Genomic DNA, 20,503 nt, shown 5'->3' with positions numbered 1-20,503 from the left:
ATCCTATTTGAAAATGAAATAGACTTTTTTTGGTCATAAATTTAGTTGCAATAAAGCAAGGCTTCTTGAGAAAAAATATCATGTAACAAAAATAATCAACCAATTATGGTTTGAAAAACATACACGGAGATAAAATCCTGCTCACTTTGTTGTGATCTGCCCATTTACAGTGGCAGGTAGAGACTTTTACCTAACATGCTAAATGGGGATGTTAGATTTGTCAGCTCTTGGATACTTTTCAGTTCATTTATGATCTTTTCATAGCACAACTAGCAAAGATACCAACTTCTTTTATACAGTGTCCACCATCAAGCTATAGGACAGATAATACTATTATTAATTACACTGGTTGCTTAAGCTTGTGCAGAATGAAGGTTTCTCCTTTAGCTAAATTTTGATAGTTTCACATTCCAAATGGTTTTCTTTTAAAAATCACTGGAGCAAACAGTACTCTAATGTAAATTAGATACATTATTCCTTGTGCTTTCACTAATTAGTCCCATTTCTATACCCTAAATAAATAAATAAAAATCTCCGTCTTCTTTTGCAAACAGGCTAAAACAGTTCCTAAAGGAGGCATTTTGGACAATGGCTATAGAAAATGTATGTTATAAAACAAACAGAATGCAGTACCCAGATTTATTTTTGGCTTGGCTTTGAGGTGTACATCTGATACTCCATCCAAACCTAATACTACACGATTTCCTGTTCTCCAGCATCCTCTAATACGGGACAAAAAAACTAAGACACAGATACGAATTGGTTTCTAAATATAAATGAGCTGTGGCCAAGGTGAGAAGAGTTTTGAAGAATGAAAAGGGGATGCTTGTAAAGGACAGGAATGCCCAGGGCATTACTGGCAGGCAACAGCAGGGTGTTTCTGGGCACTGACATTTTGAGCATTAAGCTTTTTCAAAAAGTGCTGTAAGCATGCCTGTGACACTACCTTCTTTAAAGAACATGTGTTCTTCTCGTTGTCTTAAGTGGTTCATCCCTTTTCTGAATTAAGCATCACTTCCCTTTGTGACTTTGGGTGCGCTCTGATGCTTCTGCGTCCTCTCAAGTGAAACCTATGGACGTGTGTCTTCACCAGGGGTGGTTCTCCCCAGAGGTGTGCATCTCCAGAAATTCTGTCAGTTTAAGAGCCTGTTGCAACAGAAGACGTTGTAGCTGGTTCTTTGGGAAAATGAAGTACACAGCTCTTGTGCAGAGGTGCCAAATACTTCCAATTTTCAGTAACTCCGTGGCTTTTGTTCCTATGGATACAAGTAGGGGCTTGCCACAAACATGGTCCTGCTTGCAAGTAACTGTGGGTTATCAAGGAAGATCTACGATGCACTTGATGACTGAAGGTTTTGGGTTTAGTTTTCTTCTTGAAATGCTAGCTTTGAGCTAAATACAAGCATTTTTGGAGTCTGCTGTAAGTTCCCACCTTAAAGCTCATACATTGTTCTGTTCTTTGATTTTCTCCAATATCAGAGATCAACAGAAGTGTTTGTTGTATGCTCCTGTTACTGAATGCAGTCATGTGTCAGATATCAGTTGGCCTCAGAAGTAATTAGAATGCTGAAGCTCTTAAGTGCAATGTCAGAGAGCACTAGTCTGATTTATTGAGCTTATTAGGTTGAGTACCCACTCCACTACATGGAATAAAAAGCAGACCTTTCCAAAAGGGTGAACGTAAGATAAAAAATAGTAGAGTGGGAAGCAGATAAACAGAGAAACTCAAGAAAAGAGTGGGAAAAAAAAAAAAAGAAATTAGTGTCCAGCCTCACTAGGCAGTGGTCTCAGTATTTCAATTAAACTGTTTTTCTGCTTTTATAGTCATCACAGGAGAAAAAAAGAGTAAGGCATTTTGTGGGTATTGGTGAGATGTGGTTTTTATTTCAGAACAGAAAGTGATTTGCCCATTTCCTCACAGAAGATAAAGGTCAGAAGAGGAGATAAATTACAGCCTTTGGGGGCTGCTACTTTTGTGGCCTGTTCATGACAACAGCTTTCCAAATTTCTCTAAGTATTTTCAAATGTAATAGAAAAAACAAAACAAAACAAAACAAAAACAACTCACAAAAGTATATTCTTTCAGTTATTTGATCACTATTGTTAAAGGAAGTAAAATTGTTTTCCTCTGTAGGATTTTGAGCTGAACAACGAGCTGAAAATGAATGTGTTAAATTTGCTGGAAGAAGTTTTGAGAGACCCTGACCTTCTGCCACAAGAAAGGAAAGCTACTGCAAATATACTGAGGTAAATACTTTTCTAATAATCTAGTGTGTTAACTATAGCATGTGAAATAGTCAGAGGATTGTGTATAAAATTCACAGGATTTGGTTTTTCTCCAGAGTATTTAATTTTGAAGCATTACCAAGTGTTTTATTAGCTACAAAACAGTGTTTTAAGTTTCATTCATAAAAATGCCGGTAGTAGAAAATTTTACCGCAGAATGGCTGGCAGCCATGGGTTCAGTCTTTATGCGGCAGGGAAAAATACTGCTCAGTAAAGCAACAAGACCACTCCCTGTGGTACCTTGAGGATCTTCTGTCTCACTAATGAGCTGTCCACTCTGCTAAGCTCACAAGAGGCTCATGATAGCCTAACATGTCATGACATCCCAACAAGACCGTGCTTGCATTTTCTTTTGTCCGGACACCATGGCCAAAGTTCTTTAGGTAGCTTACAGAGAGGAATTCTTGTTTAATTAGTGCCATGAAATAAAAAACCTTTAAGCTTCTGCGTAACCAGGACTATTTAAATTAGGGTTAGAACACCTTATTTTGTTACTTAGGGTTCATGTTTTGGCATTGAGTGCCTAGTTATGGTGCAATAAATGCAGTGTGTCTGAATTTTTTTAAGACCATTTGACAGCTTTCCCCATCAGATATGTGAAAAACAATAAGGGGAAAGTTGTTCACTCGGGGAGAAAATAGTCAAACAAAGGATAAGAAACAAAAGTAAGTTCTTAATAAAGAATTATTTACATGACACTTTATGTCAATGGGATCCTACTTAATTATTACATATGTTAAAAAAACCCCTCCTTTTTAATAATATTGCATGCGCTGTTATTCCAAGTAAAAGTAGTAGGTTTGTTTCACGTATTTCCTTGGAAGAAACAGGAAGCAAGAAGAGCAAAAAGGACTAGGATAATGGATTTTAATATGTGTGACAGTAAAGGTTATGTCAGATTGCTCACAGTGGGAAAAATTACCTTAAAACCTTTAGCTTCTTAAGAAAATGAGAAAATAAACCTGGATTGTCTGTTCCTGGCAGAGTAATGTAATAGATTTATAGGCCTTTAATATACAAGTTGGTTAGCAATGTCCTGTATCCAGTTTGTAATTAGCCAGTTTCGATTGGCTGTTGCATGAAAAAATGACCTTGGTAATTATGTGTAAACTGTGAGTTGCCCCCGTTTGCATTCTTTTACTGATGTTCTATGAAATGGTAGGTATTGTTTGTCCTCTTTTCTCTTCTAGCACTTACTACTAAGTATGTGACCACATTGTATATGCTAGTGAATACGGTTAATCAGATATTTCCATTAAATATTTTCCAGAATTTAAAAAAAATACAGACAATTTTTGAGCATTCTGTGAATTTTCACACTATATTTCTTTTGCAAAAAAAAAAAAAAAAAAAGAGAAACAAAAAGTTAAATTCTGTAAGAAGTGAAAATTCTGAAAAACTTATTTTTTAAAAATTGAGAAATGGGGAAAAGAAAAAGCAGAAGGAAGGAGTAGTGCAATAAAACAATACTTGAAAATAAAATGGTAGTAAAAATGAAAAAATGTATGCACAGAAATTGAACTAAAAGTTAATTAAAAGTTAGAATCACAGGGTCATAGAATGGTTTGGGTTGGAAGGGACCTTAAAGATCAACTAGTTCCAACCCCCCTGCCATGAGCAGGGACACCTTCCACTAGACCAGGTTTCTCAAAGCCCCATCCGACCTGGCCTTGAACACTACCAGGGAGCGGGCAGCCACAGCTTCTCTGGGCAATTAACTCATTTGAAATATTTGTAGAAATAGATTGCAGTTTTTAAGATCCTTCTTTTGTAGTCATTATCCTGACAGTATTTCTGGGAAAGATTATGGCACTTTACTTCACAAGCAGGCAAGTGAAACACAAATAAAATGACCTGTCCAAGTTCTCAGTGGGAGTTTCTGTTGTAAACAGGTAGAGAATGAAGATTTCCTGAGTGATGGTCCTCAGCCAAACCGTCTTTCATCAGGGTTTGAGCTGTATACCCTAATCCTGCCAGATTTTTCAAGCAACATAGTTTGATTGTAGATTTGGTCATAGAGAGTCGTAAGTACTTGGTTACATCCCACAAACTAGCACCGGAAAAAGAGCCACTGGTGTCTCAGCATGCAGGACTAGTGCCTTTGCCTGAATGCTGCATGGGTGTCCCAGTTTCTTTCAAAATGAGGCATGAAATTTAAGCCTTGGCTAACATTGGTTATCAAAAATCCTTTATTGCTTTTCAGGACTGGCAATGTCAGTAACATATAGGCATGCTGAAAAACTTGAATGTCAAATATTTCAATACTATTTCAATTTCAATTACATTGCAATATGGTTTCAATACTATTTCAACACTAAGTCAATAAGCATCTGAGGCACAGTATTTCTGTCCCAAGAGTTTGAAAAACTGCTGTGTTCCGTTTTCATTAGCAACCATATTTCAGTAGCAGCTGAAATTACTCCTCTGTCCTATCTGTATGTTTATTATATACATAAACTGCCCATGAACTTCCAAATAAGATTTGTGGCATAAATAAACTTTCAGATAGAAGCTGTTGCATAACTACAACCTTCATAATTTAAACTGTTGTTAAACAGTAGTCAACAGGACTCAGGATATAGTCTCCAAGTTAAAAATGTTATGACATAAACCAAACTGTCACAAAGTCTTATGCTGAGTGAAACTGTAATCTGAAGCATTTAGGCTCGTTCTCCAGCCACTGGAGCCAGGAGGCAGTTATTTGCCAGGCATGTCAATTTGTTAACAATCAGCTGGTAAGGAGCAATTAATTCTCCAGGAATGGGAACTGCTTCAGTAACCTTGTGAGAAAGAGTACATTGGAACAATTCTGATTTTGGACAAAAAGTCGTTCAGCTGGGGTGAAATACAAAAATGTGTCATACATCTCACGTTTTCACGGAAAGGAGGAGCTCTGGTTCTTAAATCAGGAAGATGGGTTGTCTGGTAATTAAGAGTGGTTTCCAAGTTTTAAAAAAGCACTGTAGTTATTCTTATAGATATACAGTCTCAGCAAGGATGTATAGTTAACTAGGAAGAGGAAATTACAGGATTTAAGGAATAATCTGCAGTTGAATGTAGCTGTTTGTATGTAACCGTATGTCTGTTTTAGTGACGCAGGGGTGCACATTTCCCTTACTCTTCCACATGCCTTCATTTTTATTGCACATTGTTAAAATAGGAATATTTGTATGCTTTAGAGCTTATAAGCTTGCTAGTCCTAAGCAGATACCTGCTGTCCCATGGAGACTGTGAACACATGATTCTGGCTGCCTCAGAAACAGTCTCAGCTGCTGAGGCATCAAGCAGGAGTCCTGGTCCTCCAGATTCTCAGCTTGTAAGTGGATTCAGAGGTGGAACCAACTCCAGACTGTTCTTTAAAACATAACTTTTTAATAATCCAAAATATAAAACTAAGGAATAGTTTCTATCAGGAGAGTTCAGCTTTTCTGGCAGGCCGAAATGGTCCTTGCTCAATTCTGGAACTGATTTCATGAAAAATGAGAAACCAACAGAAGCAGAAGTGACAATATCCACATACCTGCATCCTATCTGACAATACAGTTGTATGAACCCAGTTGGCGATCAGGTTTCTAGTGCCGGAAGAACAACATTTTTTCTATATTTACACTAAAAACAAAGGTACTGCTTTTGGTGCAAAAAGAGGACATGGTGACTTGGAAATGGTTCTTTCCCTGACATTCTTGTCTGGTGCCTTCTGTGGTGCAATGGCTGGTTGTGAAAGTAGGTCAAAGCAAGCACTGAACATCCTCTTCTGTTATAGAAGGGAAGAGTTCAATAGTTCTATTACTTGTCTCTGAAAACTGCTATTTCTTGTAGTAGGGACAACCGAAACTGTGTTCCTCTTGACCAAGAACTGCTAAGCTTTAAGGCAACGCTCCCATACTGCACCAAGATGTTGTGAAGAGACACCATGTTCTACACCAGTGCATGTCTCCTATCATTGTTTTCTTTTTTTTTCTGCATCAGATTACAGATTTTCTATCATTTGCCAGCATGGCAGATTATAGTCAATGTTCTGAATTTTAAGGGAAGGCCTGTAATGGAATATAACTATTTCTTGAGTTCCTTGAACTGCCCATAGGTTATAATGACAGGGTGAGGGGAAAGGGATTTCCTCTCTGCCATGACTTAGAAAAAATTCTTTGGTGGGACCCACTGTGTCTAACTGAAGCACCTAACCACAAAACAAACTTCAAACAGCTAATGAGGCACTCCTTCCAAGGTAAATGCTGTCCACCAAAATTGTCTAAAGTTCCTCCAGAGATCATAGAAGACACCTTCCTTTCTCAGACAATTACAGAACACAGGCAGTGACTTTTAGAGGTTGTGAATCCCAACCTTAATGTCCTAAAGGTATGTAGAGTCTTTCTGTTGTAGAAGTGTGTAGAAGTACTCCCAGGTATTGTGTTCCTCTTTTGGTTGACCTACCAATGGCTGGGTTGGAGAAAAGCTGCTCAATCCATCACCACCACATACCCACCTCCTTGGAAAGATGTTACCTTTTTTGTTTTCTTCTAGATGCAGCGCTTTGTCTAATACTACTTAGAGGAGGAACATAAATTATCCACCAAGAACTGAAGGGCTTTTTTGTTGCTATTAGAAATCAATTTGTTTGAAGGTTTTTGGCAGCATATATTTATATGAAAGCACAGATTTGTCATAACTGGAAGTTTTCATTAAACTTTCATTCAAAAGGCTTCTCTGGGACAGGATGAAAATGGGAAGGAGGGGTAAGCCAGTTGGCATGCCCCTCATGGAAATAGTCATTCACCCAGTTGCTAGGTGAGTGTCATAAAATGGGCTTTTTAGTTGTTCTGAAGAGGTGCTTGCTGCAGGCTTTTATGTCTAAAAGGCCTTGGCATATCAAAACACATTGTCTGTCAGAATTCTGGTCTGCCAGTCAACACTGACTGTAAGTCTTGGCTTCCCTGCATCTAAGTTTTCGTAGTCTACTCTCAACTCTCCTGAAAAGTAGAGGAATTCAGAGTGAGATTAGGAAACGCATTTCTTATCATAATTTCAGTTTTCAAACACTCATGAAAGGAAACTCATGCTTTCTGAGCCTACATATGGGTATATTCCATGGACTGTCTCCTTGAAGGATATTGGGACAAACATCTCTTTTTTACAAACTGAGCGGGCCTTTGAGTGTATGTGCACATATGTGTATATAAACTACTTGGAAAATAAGTCCCTTTGTTAGCAGAGCTTAGAGTAGGAGGAGAGGTTTGTTTGTAGTCTGAAGATACTATGGTCAGCTGTGGGAAAGACTCAAGAATATGAATGGCAAGGAAAGTGTTTATGAGAGATGCTGAGCTGCTTAATGCCTTCATCAAACAGAACAGCTGGTGTTTCTTGCGTGATGAGAGTTTCATTGAATGGACTGACAGAGTTTCTCTGCAGGGTAAAAAAGCTTCTTTTTGTTCAATATCCATTCTGAAAGCTAGGCAAACCTACTGAAGTATGTTTTGCTTGACATTTTATCAGCCTTATTTATTAACCCCTGAAATATAGGTAAAATTTCATTGATGGTGAAGCAGGAAGATGTAAAGTTCAGACTGAACAGCAGTGAATAACCTTGATAGATAGTCCTATCTGGAGGAAAAAAGGGTAGTTCATGAAAACAATTCCTCCTTCTTCTTCCTCAGAATAAATGTAAATGAAGTCCAGAGATATGCAGAGATCAGATTTGATGGATGACTGATTTTCTGCCTTGGTGTGTGATCACACAAGACAATAAATTTCGGGCTCTGTAACTTGCACTGGCTTTTAAAATATTTTAAAAATATTTCATGTACTGTAAAGGAATGTTAATATTCTCTACTAGAAGATTATTTTAATATTTGAACTGGTGAGGCATGAAGAATAGTTTAAGTGAGAGAGATGTCTAACCTTGGCTGCTGACCCTAAGAATTAGGAAGTAATTTCTTATATATTTACTTCCTTCATTTGTAGGGTGATGACGGACGTGTAACCCCATTCAGTCCTCCCTGAGAGGGATACTCTTAAACACTGTGTCAGAATCTCTCCTTACCTTTGCTTTCTCTCATAACTGTTTTCACATGGACCCGTGGTTCTTACCATGCTTCCAGGAGGCTCTCCAAGGAGTGCAATGGAAACTGCCCAAGCAGAACTGATCAGCTCAACGTATCTTCCTAGTCCGCTGTTGAAACGAGGTATCCCAAAGCTGACAACAGTGTGGACTGAAGTGGAAGCTACTATTGATGCTATCAAAAAGTAGCTTTATCCTGTCTAGTGATGCATTATCCTCTGCAGGTTTAAACTTAGAGCATTTATGGATAAAAGGAGATATTTTTTCATGAGACCACTGTGTTAAACAAAACGCAACAGTCATCTCTCTAGAATGAGGGATTGAAAGTCTACATAAGATGGAGATGTCATGTTAGAGAGTACCAGGAAGCAAAAACAGGGAAAAGTGAAGTATTTTCAGCCTTTTAAGAATCTCATGTTTTCTATTTTATTTTGTATTAAGCAAATACAATCATTTCTGTTTCAAGCTGAGAACTCCAGCCGATATAAAGCTGTATGTGTGGAACATAAATGATGCGTTTACTAGATTACTGAGAATACTTGGGGCAGAAGTGCAAGCCCTGTCTCTTTTTTTTTATTGTCAGGAAGCACATGTTTTTGTCATATGATGAACAATACCTTTCAGCAGGCAGCCAGTCATGAGATACAGCACAAAATAAGCTGCTCAGGAGAGACAGATTGACATTCTATTTACAGTTACTGAGGCTGTGCACCGTTATTGTCTGGAGAAGAAGCAGGCATTCAAGACTTTGCTTGCCCATCAGAAATAATGTATTTCCAACTCCTATGAAGAAAGGGGTGTTTTGTGTGGATTTGATAGGCTGAAAATGAAGGCAAGGAGGTTTCTTAGATCGTTTCTCTGTGCATCTGCATTTGATTTTAACCTAGTCCTCCAATTTGGCAAGCCAAAAGGAAACAACAGCAATCCACAACAGAAGAACCTAGTGTACTAAGCATTAACACTTCCTCCCCACCCACATAGTACAAATTCCCATAGCTAAAGCCTCCAGGCAATATAATCCTTTTCCTTTAACCCTTTCCCCAGCTCATACACGAAAAGTCTGTTACTACAGAGACCAAAAATAAAGAATTGGAGGGACCATGAGAAAATACCTGCTCTAGTTCCTAAGCTTTCTGGAATGATCAGTAGAAATGGATCTTCTTTGAAAGCAGTCATCTAAACTTGCCTTGAAAATACAGCTGATGAATACTCTACAACTTCTGCAGGAAGCCTGTTTCAGTGCTTACTTATACTTGCAGTTGGAAAAAGGAACTTAATGTTGAAACTAAATCTTCCCTGATGCAAATCATTTCTGTGGCTTCTTGCCATATTGTTGGTGTCTTTATAGGCAGTCTTTCACATATCAACATACCATTCTTTCTCCTTAAGTCTTATCTTTGCTATATTATATAAATCCAGTCTATCCAAGGTTTATTTTAGTCTGTATTTTCCAAATGAAGGGGTAAGAACTTAGAATTATGTACCAAGATACTACATCAGGCTACATGGGGTTTGGTGAATACTTATGCTTCTTCTGGGTTCATTTTTGACCCAGCAACTCTGAAATAATCCTAATAATCACAGGGTTTCTATAGCAGAACTGGAAGCATGGATTAACACTTGTATTACTGAAAGCAAACCATGTACTTGCTGCAAGTGAAATCTGCTAGCAGTCTGTTGTCTATTTCCACACTCACAGTGGTGGTGGGGGGACACAGTGTAGTGCCAGTAAACAAGAACACTTCACGGTGAATCACTCTTCTATGCATGCCTATTTTGCTGTCTTTTCTTCACTTCTCCAATGTTGATTTTTCAGACATTTCCCAAAATTATCACTTAGCTCAGTAGTCTAAAAATCAGAGAAAAGGCTTGAGATGTAATTTTCCACCTTTACATTTCCTAGGATTATTCAGGATAAGAGCTTCTGATTAAATATTTTTGTTATTGTGTTGTGGGTTTGCATTGCTCCTTCAGTTCTTGAAAAGGGAAATTTTCTGTGTCCACCAAACTTCCTTGCACTAAAGTTAAAGCAGGATACATGTAGAAATCGTACCACTATAATCAGCAAATAAGTACAGTATTGTCGTTGACCATTCTGTAGTATATGCTGTTCTTAGCTCAGAGATTTTAAGCCTCTATGACCATCATTTTACCTTACGTGACTCTGATGTTATACCATTTTGTATAGTTTTACTTAAAACAAGACATGAGATTTTAGGTGCTGGATTTTTTTTTCTTTACCTCTTCAATTACAGTCTTAGGGTTTATTTTAGATAAACATAATTGTCTATCTGTGATAAGGTTTTCTCATAACCATAAACAATTTTATTTATATAAAATGTTCTGCTACTTAATTTTTCAGGGCACTTTCTCAGGATGACCAAGATGATACTCATTTAAAAATAGAGGATATAATTCAGATGGTAAGTTCATCTTGACATTTAAACAAAATACTGCTATAGAATTGTTACGTTTTTAAGTCAGTAAAATATAGCACAACTGCAACTTTACAAATGTGGACAGAAATACTGTTCTTTTATATCAGGACTGTACATTTGAGTATAGACAAAGTAAGAATTTGGAGCCTGTATAAAAGACGAGCAGGTCAAAACTTTCGGATTTAGATTTAAATCACATGATGAAAAAAAAAAGGGAAAGATATTAATATGTATGTGTCATGTTTGGCAGAAAATAAGCCCCCATGCTTTCCATCTTGTCCTCAGATATCAGAGGGTCTGGGGTCGGCTGGGCTTAGATTCTGAGTGATGCCGAAATTGGCTCTAGGAGTCCGGTTGCATCCAATATCACTCCAGTGGTGCCAAACAGCTCACACCGCTAGTTAGATAATTGAACTCTCACGATTATGGAGTCCCTGCACCTTCAGTCTAGCGGCACTCAACGAACTGTCACGGCCACATGTAGGAGTGTGGTCATGTTCAAAAGAGCTCACACAGCTAGATTAATGATAATGTAGTGTATTAGAGCAGTGACTGATATACAAGTTCTTTGGATTGCTGGTGCTAAATTCACTATGCAAAGCACGTGCAAGTTTAGATAAGAATAACACAGCCTGGCTATAAAACACACTAGTTGTAAAAGCAGCTCTACAGACATTTCTAAGTTTCCCAGCAAGCACTCGGTGTAACTGAGTGTTCCAGTCTTACCCAACGGCGTCCCTCTGGGGACTAAGAGAGGCTCAGCTTATCAGTTCCATCAAGTTCCCATCCTGGCAGTGGTATCACAGAGCCTGACCATGATGATTTCACTCTACTCCACCCTCTGTGCCGTTTTCTCTCAGAGTCAGCACATCAATGTTGCCAACATCCAGGGTTGCCTGGGGAATTTCTGTGGAACGGAATCCCTGCATAGCTGCTGCACTCTGTTCTGTATCTTTCGTTAATGTGTGAACAATGATGTGTCTTTAATACGAGTTTAATTTCCAAGTCACCTCCAGTAATTATTCCACAGTATGAAATTATAAGTGTCTGCCACCTCAGCTGCCATCAAAACCATAGCTGGCCTTGACCGACAATGCCCATCCTCCAAACTGTAGTCACCACCATCTCATAAGTGCATTGCATTAACCTGAAGAAGAGTGTGGGCAATTCACTAGGTGCAGTGATTATGTGCAAAATAACGCAGAATGCACAGATTTTAATTAACCTACATACCTACTCATGACTTGGTATGTGCCTGTTTCCCTATGAGTTCCAGACTGATGTTTACCCTTACGTTGTTAGCAATTTTTCTTAATTCTTATTTCTTTGTAGCAAAGAAGTTAATTACCACTCTGTGTGGAAGGTTCATATGAAGTTCTTAATACCCTGTGATTTGAAATGTACTTTGATGCAAAAAGAGATAATTAAGTGTTCCCCTTATTTTTGCAGTCAGATTGTCCAAAACCAGAGTGCTTTGAGACTTTGTCGGCCATGGAGCTTGCAGAGCAAATAACTCTTTTAGATCACGTAGTTTTCCGAAGCATACCCTATGAGTAAGTGTTCTCCTACAAGTCACTGAAGTGAGTATGGTGGATGAGTTACTGACTGGCAGCGTTAGGCACTACACAAATTCATGCTCCTGACAGAAAGTTTTGCATACATAACAAAATAATGTCCTTTGGTTGTTTTTATCATGGCCTCTGACTCCCCTATAGTTTGGTCATGTTTTGAAAGAATAAGTTCTTTGCTAAGGAAGAAAAATCCATGGTCTAAGGCTATGGGCTAGTGAAGGGTGGATATAGCATGGAAGTGTTGAATCTCTAGGGATGGAGTGTCAAATCAGCCTCATTCCTACAGCAGTGTAACATGGATATAAACATGTAAGCTGACAAGACCAATTTCAAATAGGGTCACAATGCTGAAAATTAGGATGGGGAGATTGGGGGAGGGTATTAAAAGAAAAATAAATCTTCATAATATTTACTGCTTCACACAGCAGTAAAAATGGTATAGTGAAATGCTAGAATTACTGTAAAGCTGTGTTATTAGCTTCTAACAAAATAAGCTGTACACTTAGGCTACAGTTACAGACAGAGACTCTATACTGTGTTACTAAGGACATTTTTGTTTGTTTTTTTTCTCTCCCCTCAATGTCTAGAGAGTTTCTTGGGCAGGGCTGGATGAAAGTGGATAAAAATGAGAGAACACCCTATATTATGAAAACTAGTCAACATTTTAATGATGTAAGTACTCATATATAGATTGCTTTCTAGGAACTCTGTTGACACTGGAACAAAAATATCTTATCTTTTTTTTTTTTTTTTTTTTTTACAATGTGATGTAGCTTCTTATCTAGTAGTGACTGAATGTTACTCTTTTTGTGATTAAACTTTTAAATTAAAGCACATGAACATTCTCATTTTCAAGAATCGGTACTCAGCATTTCAATGGCAATTTAATAGAACAGAATATTTAAAACTGTACTGCGATGCCTTGTTGCTTACAGAAGAAACTACATTTAGTCCTGAGAGTGAAAATATAACACCGATTCTATTTAATGAATCTCCTTTGTATCCCCAACCATATCTTTGCTCTTTACCATTTTCCTTGAATTTTACTGAGAGACTTCCTAATCAGTTTTTTTACTGTTGGCTTGGAGATGCTCCCCATTACATCTCCTACCCTTCTTTCATATCATCATCCCCCATCCTACTTCCCTACAACACTGCTCTCAATACACTTTCTCTGTTTTTATTAAAAGCCATAAGTTCAGTTGTGCATTAGTTTTTTCTGCATTGTTCATTAAATAATTATATGTTGAAAGTGATTATATTTAAATGTCCTAAATTTCTTCCTCTTTGTTTGGTCAGATGAGTAACCTTGTTGCCTCCCAAATCATGAATTATGCTGATGTCAGCTCCCGGGCTAACTCAATTGAAAAGTGGGTAGCAGTAGCTGATATTTGTCGATGTATGCACAATTATAATGGTGTGTTAGAAATCACGTCAGCCTTGAATAGAAGTGCAATCTACAGACTTAAGAAAACTTGGGGTAAAGTATCCAAACAGGTAAGAAAGATATGATTATAAACAGGGTTTCTAGATTTCATAGGTCAGTGTGTTGTTCAGACAACAATGTGTTGAGATACGATTCCTCCCATAAATATTTCTACTTTTACAATACTCTGTTTGCTGGAAGCACCAAGTGGTACTGGTATTTCACATCGAGGTCTTTTGTATTTCATTTATTCTTTTTTTTTTTTTAATATCATGAATTAAACATCTGTGGGAACAAACTGATTTCGACAGAATTAGCGGGTGCCTAAGACTACGACTTAAGCCTGAAATACTGAAATATTTGAGAAAACGAAATTTAGATATTTTCAGATATACACATCTAGGTGGTTACTACCTATAACTAAAGTCATCTCAGGTGCCTAAAATAGGAGTCATATTTCGTTGCCTGGGCAGAAATTTGGTAGAAAGGTCAGCACATCTTCTCAGGGTGGTGAGTTTTTTGCTGCCCAGTAAGAGATTGTAGACAACCAGTCTTATTTCTCATTTAGAGGCCCAAGTTTAGATGCAGTGAATACCTCTCTTTAGCCCTTACCTTGCTGCTGAGACTGTCAGCAGCATGGCTAAGGCTGTGAGAAATGACTGCCAGTAACAAAAATAAGACCCACAAAAAAAAAGGCTAACCAAGATGAAGAGTATCCGGTCTTTTATGTTCTCTGTTTCAAGTGGTTTGGAGAAATTGATGGAATGATTTACATCTCAACTTCCTGCTATTTCAAAAAAAGTAGGTGTTTAAATGGTGTGGAATAACAGGAGCAAGGAGGTCAGTAGGACAGAGCCAATCACTTGCAAGTTAGGCAGTATTTGGATACAGAGTTTAGTCCAGGTAATTAGAAGATTTCAAATTGCCTGTTTTTTCATGTTGCCTGACATGCAAAAGGTGAGCTTTTATCACTGCATTTCCTCTTCTGTATGTTTCTGCAGCATTTGCAAAGCACTAAAGCAGCCCAAGCAGTGAAATCCACTTAAAATATATTCTGATTGTATTGCCTTCTCCAGTCAGCTTTTTCTCAGCTGCTTTATAGCTGGTGCTACATTCTTTTATTTAAATATATGTTAAAAATCCTTTCAATACAAACTGTTATATAAGAGTTTACCTCCAAAATGTTTTATATTTAGAATTTGTTGATTTTTAAACTTCTCAATAAAAAACCAAACAAACAACAGATTAATGTTGTTGCACAGTTCTCCAGTACCTATTGGAAATGTATTGCATCACCCTGCTATTTGCTGCTAAGAAAAAAAATTGTCTGTTTCTGCTTACAACTTTCTGTTAATTGGAAATTCAATTGCAAAAATTACAAATTTATCCTAATTCTCTATACTATCTCAAGTCTATAGCATAAATAGAATGAAAAGCAAATTTATTTCACTTATGAAGTAACCAGGCTCTGATTAAAGTAATTTGTGTAAGACAGTTATATATTTTCAAATATATATTCAGCTTTTATCAGAAACTTGGGAGGTAAAACAAGCTTAGTGCAAGCTATGAGACAGTAAACATCCTTTTCTGTCACTAATTCCAATAAACACAGCTGAGGATCCTCAGCAACATATACGGTCAAGTCCCTGATATTCTTGTATACACAGTAAGCTGAATTGCTGACCATTAATTTAATGAACTTGTGTTTTTTCCTGAATTTGCAGACTAGTAATATTAGCATAGATACAGGTTCTGTGTATCACTCAAATGAAAATCTTAAATGCTGCCTAATCTCCATTTTCAGAAATACACTAGGAACTACAATAAAGCTAAGTTCCTAATGCCTGTGTTATTATTTTTGAAAAGGGGTGATGATACTAAGTGAATTACACCTTTTCTAAAATCTAATCTCAGTCACTTATCTGCAACAGCAATGACATTTGTAATGCATTTTCTTTCTAGACAAAAGCTCTTATGGACAAGCTTCAGAAGACTGTATCATCTGAAGGAAGATTTAAAAACCTTAGAGAAACACTCAAAAAGTATGCTTCCCTACACTATACAGTTGTATTTTGTTATAAGCAGTGGATGGTAGATGAATTTGCTTTGATTAAGCTTTAATAATTAATATAATATTGGATAATATTTTTACCTAATAACCTTTTAAATTCTAGTTTTATTCTATTTGGCATTATTGTTTTCTGAATATCTGTGATTTAGTAACCCTGCTAGATAAATATAATATCTCCAGAGAATTACTGAAACAAATTAAACTATTATTCTGTGTCAATGTTCCCTGTTCAGGTTTTACTTACACTGATAAACTTTTTCAATAAATGTAAAGCCAGGTTTATAAATAAAAGTTTTTACTCAAAAACAAAATTCCAAAGAATCCTTGTTCCAGCTAAGGAGTTTAGGACTTAGGACTACGCTTAAGTGAGATCAAAGATCCATTCACCGCTTTATCTTGTCTCTGACAGTGGCCAGTAGCTGATGAGAGGAACGTAGCAAGAGGACAAATGCACAGTGATATTTCTTCTCCCATAGCCTCCCAGTCCCCTGTAGTCTGCCACCCTGGAAAACAGCATGGTTTTTTTGTACAGTAGTCTTTGAATATTTTTTTTCTTTAATTGATTTGCCAGTTTGTGTTTGAGCGTATGTAATTTTGGTATCCAGAATATCCTGTGGCAAGGGTTCTACAGTTTATGTATTGACTCCAGCTGCATGCGAAAAAAAACCCTGTATTTTTGCAAGTTCTGGAATTAGAAGTAGGCTTTCCAGGATTGACTGGTACAACTACTTTAAATGACCTTGAGAGAAGCAAAGAATTGAACTACTAAAATAATTACGGGAGTGCTTCAAAATATATATAGGACAAGTCAGTCAATTTTTACTTAAAAAATATTGTTGGGGAGCTAATCACTTTTTAGAAAATGTTTTTACTTACAGTATATTAACAGGTACCTTTATACACCTTTCCGTTAAGATATTGGTTGCCTGTTACAACAATTATCCTCATAATATAAAAAAACCCCCAACAAACCAGAATGAAGTGCACTGCTAAGCATTGTCAGCAGTCTGCCTAAGTTAATGGTACAGCCATCACCCTGCATTCTTCTGCCAGAGCTTTAGAAAACAGTTTGCTACTGTTTCTGCTGAGGCAAGAATCAGTGAGGGTGGAGCAGTGATTATTGCATTAGGGAAGCTACAATCATTATGCCATTCCTCCTGTCCCTCCAATAAAATAAAATCCGTATTCTCTAGGGTCTCTATTCCCAGTTTTCCAGATCATCTTTGCTACCTCTCTGTATTTCTTTCTTCTTCGTGTTCACTGTTGAGAAGGCCTGAATAGACTTTGACAGAATGGTGTATGCATACATATGTGTACATATACATGTGTATATACATGCATATATGCACACATGTGTATCTATGTATAACTATGTGTATATATACCCGTATATACATATGTATATATACATATCTGCACACGTGCGTGCACTCTCACTCATATATACATACATGTACCCTTGCTTTAGTAGGATGCTTATATGACTACAGAACATCAGCCACTCAGAAGCATGTCCATGTGCATTTTTAGCTTGTGTGTAGGATCTATTTCTGAGATTGTCTGTCAGCCAGGATTGAAATATGCTTGAAGGTGTTCTCTGATTCCTCTCACTACATCATGTTACTGTTCTGTCTTTTACTAAAGGCTATCTGCCATTAGCATTAAATATTGGACAGAATACATTCAGTTTGTCACGAGCAGAGCAAATACAACTCAAGTGAAGTCAGAGAAGCTGCTTGCCTTAGAACTAAATGTAACCCATTCATTAGAAGTAGGTTAAGTAATAAGGAGTTTATGTGAGTTGTAAAAAAATTAGTTTGCAAATTTAGCTACAGGCAAATATACTGATTTCTTGTTTCGTAGTTGTAACCCACCTGCCGTTCCCTACCTTGGAATGTACCTGACGGACCTGGCATTTATTGAAGAAGGAACACCAAACTTCACTGAGGAAGGCCTTGTCAATTTTTCCAAAATGAGAATGGTAATTTTCAGTTCCTTATATGCTTTCCCAACAGATGTTTGATTATGTGAGTTGATTATTGATTTAATTATAACTCCTTTGAATTTAACTTCCTAGACATACAAGTATATTGGCATCCTGCAAGATAGGTAGCTATCTGAAAACAATTGCTTGACCCTGTCTTCTATCACCACCTTCTGGTAAACTGAGTATTTTTACAGGGTAAATTTGTCTCCAATTTGTTCTCTGAGAAATGACAGACAGAAAAAGCAGCTGTCCAAAACTTGTGAAGGAGCAACAAAAGGCTTTCTGAAATAACCAAAATTAAAGGAACATAGTGATTCACCGGAAAGCAGTAATCACAGTCTTCTTTTCAACTGTGCTAGGATCTATAAAAAAGCATTTTCAAGTTGATTTCTCTACAACTACCATGTAATGTTTTGTAACAACTCCTCAGAGGGAAGCATGGAAATTTCTCTTCTAGTCCCAGCTTAATGACCTCCTTACAGCTACACATTGCAGCAGTCACTCAAGGCAAAGAGGAGAGAGGTTACAGTATGGGAAGAGGACAGACAAGGTAGTTCACTTGAGGCTGACTGAACAATAAATGGTTAATTTAGGAAAGTGAAATCCTTGGAAGCCATTAGTAGATGTTCTCTGCCCTTCCTTTCCCTTCTCCTAGGATAAATTGCATAATTTGGTGCAAAATTCTTGCCTTCTGTGGCTTAGATGAAGTCAAAATGCAGTTGTAGTTATTCATATACATGTGTTCTTTTGAAAGATCTCACATATTATCAGGGAAATACGCCAGTTCCAGCAGACCTCGTACCGCATAGAGCATCAGCAGAAGGTAAGGCTCTTCCTGGGCACTGTTACCTCCTAATGAAATCAAAGCTGTGGTAGCAATTAGTTGTAATATACAGCTGTTGTTGAAAGCTAAAATTTATGTATTCTGCTCCCACACACAGAGGGGAGAAGACAGACAGAAATATGGACAGGTACTCTGGGGCTGTAGTACATCTGCACTGACAGAAACTCCTTATTTGACACTGTGTACAGAAGCAAGTTTTTTTCTCCTTCTTTGGAAGCTCTCTCAGGATTGCAGCCTTCATGGGTCTGGGGTACAAGGGAATAGGTTCAAAGGGAAACGTGTTCTCCGTGCCCATTGAAAGCATAATTCCCCAGGGAATCCCAGAATCCTGGGATTACAGGACGGGAGATGGCCCAAGCATCTGCTGCTGTGTGCATCCTGCAATTCTTTTCCCCTTGTCCCTCATGGGAGCAATGAAAATTTGCCCAAAGCCAGTCTGTGCCTTCAGAGAAGATTTCATCTCAGACTCCAGAAGAGCAATGTGGGCTTAGATAACCTGGCTAAGGATTTGCCCATTCGTAAGAGGCAGTTCTTAATTACTATAATGCTGCTGGTGCAGCGTTACACCATTCAAATGAGCTGTTCTCTTTCTCAAGAAAAAAATGTGAGAGGATGTCAGAATCCAAAATGGACTGAAGGGGAAAAGGGAAACAGAGAAGTTTTTGTGGAAATAACGTACAGTCTGTTCATCTGTGTTTTCTCCATTCCAGGTCACTCACTATTTACTTGACAAGACACTCATCATAGATGAAGATACCTTGTATGAGCTTTCCCTAAAGATTGAACCCAGACTCCCCGCCTGAAGAGCCAGCTTTGCCTCAGAGTCTACAGAAAGCTTTAGTACAATGGACAAAATCATGCATGCCAAGTCCTAAAGACAGCAAGGGAAATATTGAGAAGAATGCAAGCTCTCTTTTCCAATAAGAGATACAGAGCCTCACAGCATTTCCCTCTCAGGCAACAAGAATGAGCATTGGAGATGGAAGACAAAGATGCTTCCTACCCATATTAAGTGATTGCTGCTGTGCAAAAATAATGTTTTGCAGTAGGGATTATGCATTTCTTGGAAAATAGGAGACTTTCCTGTGAATGGGTACTCATTGTAGCCATCTTATGTGACAAATTAAGGGGACAGATTTAAATGGTGGTAATATACTCAGGTGTGTTAAGATAAATGAGCAAAATGAGATAGATGGCTGTGATGTAACCTGGGTTGATGTCTAATTATGCATTCACTGAAGCAGTAATGGTAGTGGTGTCCTCATATCGTGTTAACTTCATTGAAAAAACAGGATCTTAACAGTCGTCTGCTATCTTGGAGTGACTTTAAGGTAGCATCTAGTATCTTCAGACCTGCAGTTGTTCAAAATACTTGCTATACGTTTAATGTTACCCTTTATAAAATGTTACCTTCTTTAAATGTCTTGTCAGCCTTTTCTAAAGTGACTGACTTTACCAACAAATGAACTGTAAATATTTTTTCATTAATACACAATGAGAGCATTTACAGCATGGAAAGCAAATGAACTAGTTGAATAGCTGTAAATAGTTGCCAGCCTTGCAAGCTTCAGCTGGGAAATACAAGGTTAGGAGCTATACCTGAGACTTGAGAAATCCGGGCATACAGTGAATGGGATGGTTAGTCATGCTGCACACAGCCCTGGAAAAGGCACTTTATTTTTCTGCACCTCCTGCAGCTTCTCTGACAAGTCAGACTACAGAGCACTTTCTGGACACACTGTGGAGAGGAATACATGTCTGGTCTGGCAATGGGTAGAGATCACCCATGAACACTAGGAGTTGGAGTGACAGTTTTGTTTTACGT

At 37.7% G+C, this 20,503-nt stretch overlaps 1 protein-coding gene across 3 annotated transcripts in view; it reads left to right on the top strand.

The window, feature by feature from the left end:
- RASGRF2 (Ras protein specific guanine nucleotide releasing factor 2) overlaps positions 1-19,481 on the top strand; it is a 134,542-nt gene extending 115,061 nt beyond the window's left edge. For all 3 annotated transcript variants that reach the window (XM_086479545.1, XM_086479544.1, XM_086479543.1), the window contains exons 19-27: positions 2,135-2,247; positions 10,704-10,764; positions 12,229-12,332; positions 12,938-13,022; positions 13,650-13,847; positions 15,739-15,818; positions 17,711-17,828; positions 18,589-18,657; positions 19,389-19,481. In XM_086479545.1, the coding sequence (XP_086335671.1) occupies positions 2,135-2,247; positions 10,704-10,764; positions 12,229-12,332; positions 12,938-13,022; positions 13,650-13,847; positions 15,739-15,818; positions 17,711-17,828; positions 18,589-18,657; positions 19,389-19,481 (921 nt within the window). The remainder of the gene's footprint in view (positions 1-2,134; positions 2,248-10,703; positions 10,765-12,228; positions 12,333-12,937; positions 13,023-13,649; positions 13,848-15,738; positions 15,819-17,710; positions 17,829-18,588; positions 18,658-19,388) is intronic.
- Positions 19,482-20,503: the final 1,022 nt, after the last annotated feature.

The sequence above is a fragment of the Leptosomus discolor genome, chromosome Z, assembly GCF_034619465.1.
Source record: "Leptosomus discolor isolate bLepDis1 chromosome Z, bLepDis1.hap2, whole genome shotgun sequence".
Lineage (NCBI taxonomy): Eukaryota > Metazoa > Chordata > Aves > Leptosomiformes > Leptosomidae > Leptosomus > Leptosomus discolor.
The sequence above is the reverse complement of the archived record's forward strand: the minus strand, read 5'-3'. Positions and strand labels throughout refer to the sequence as shown.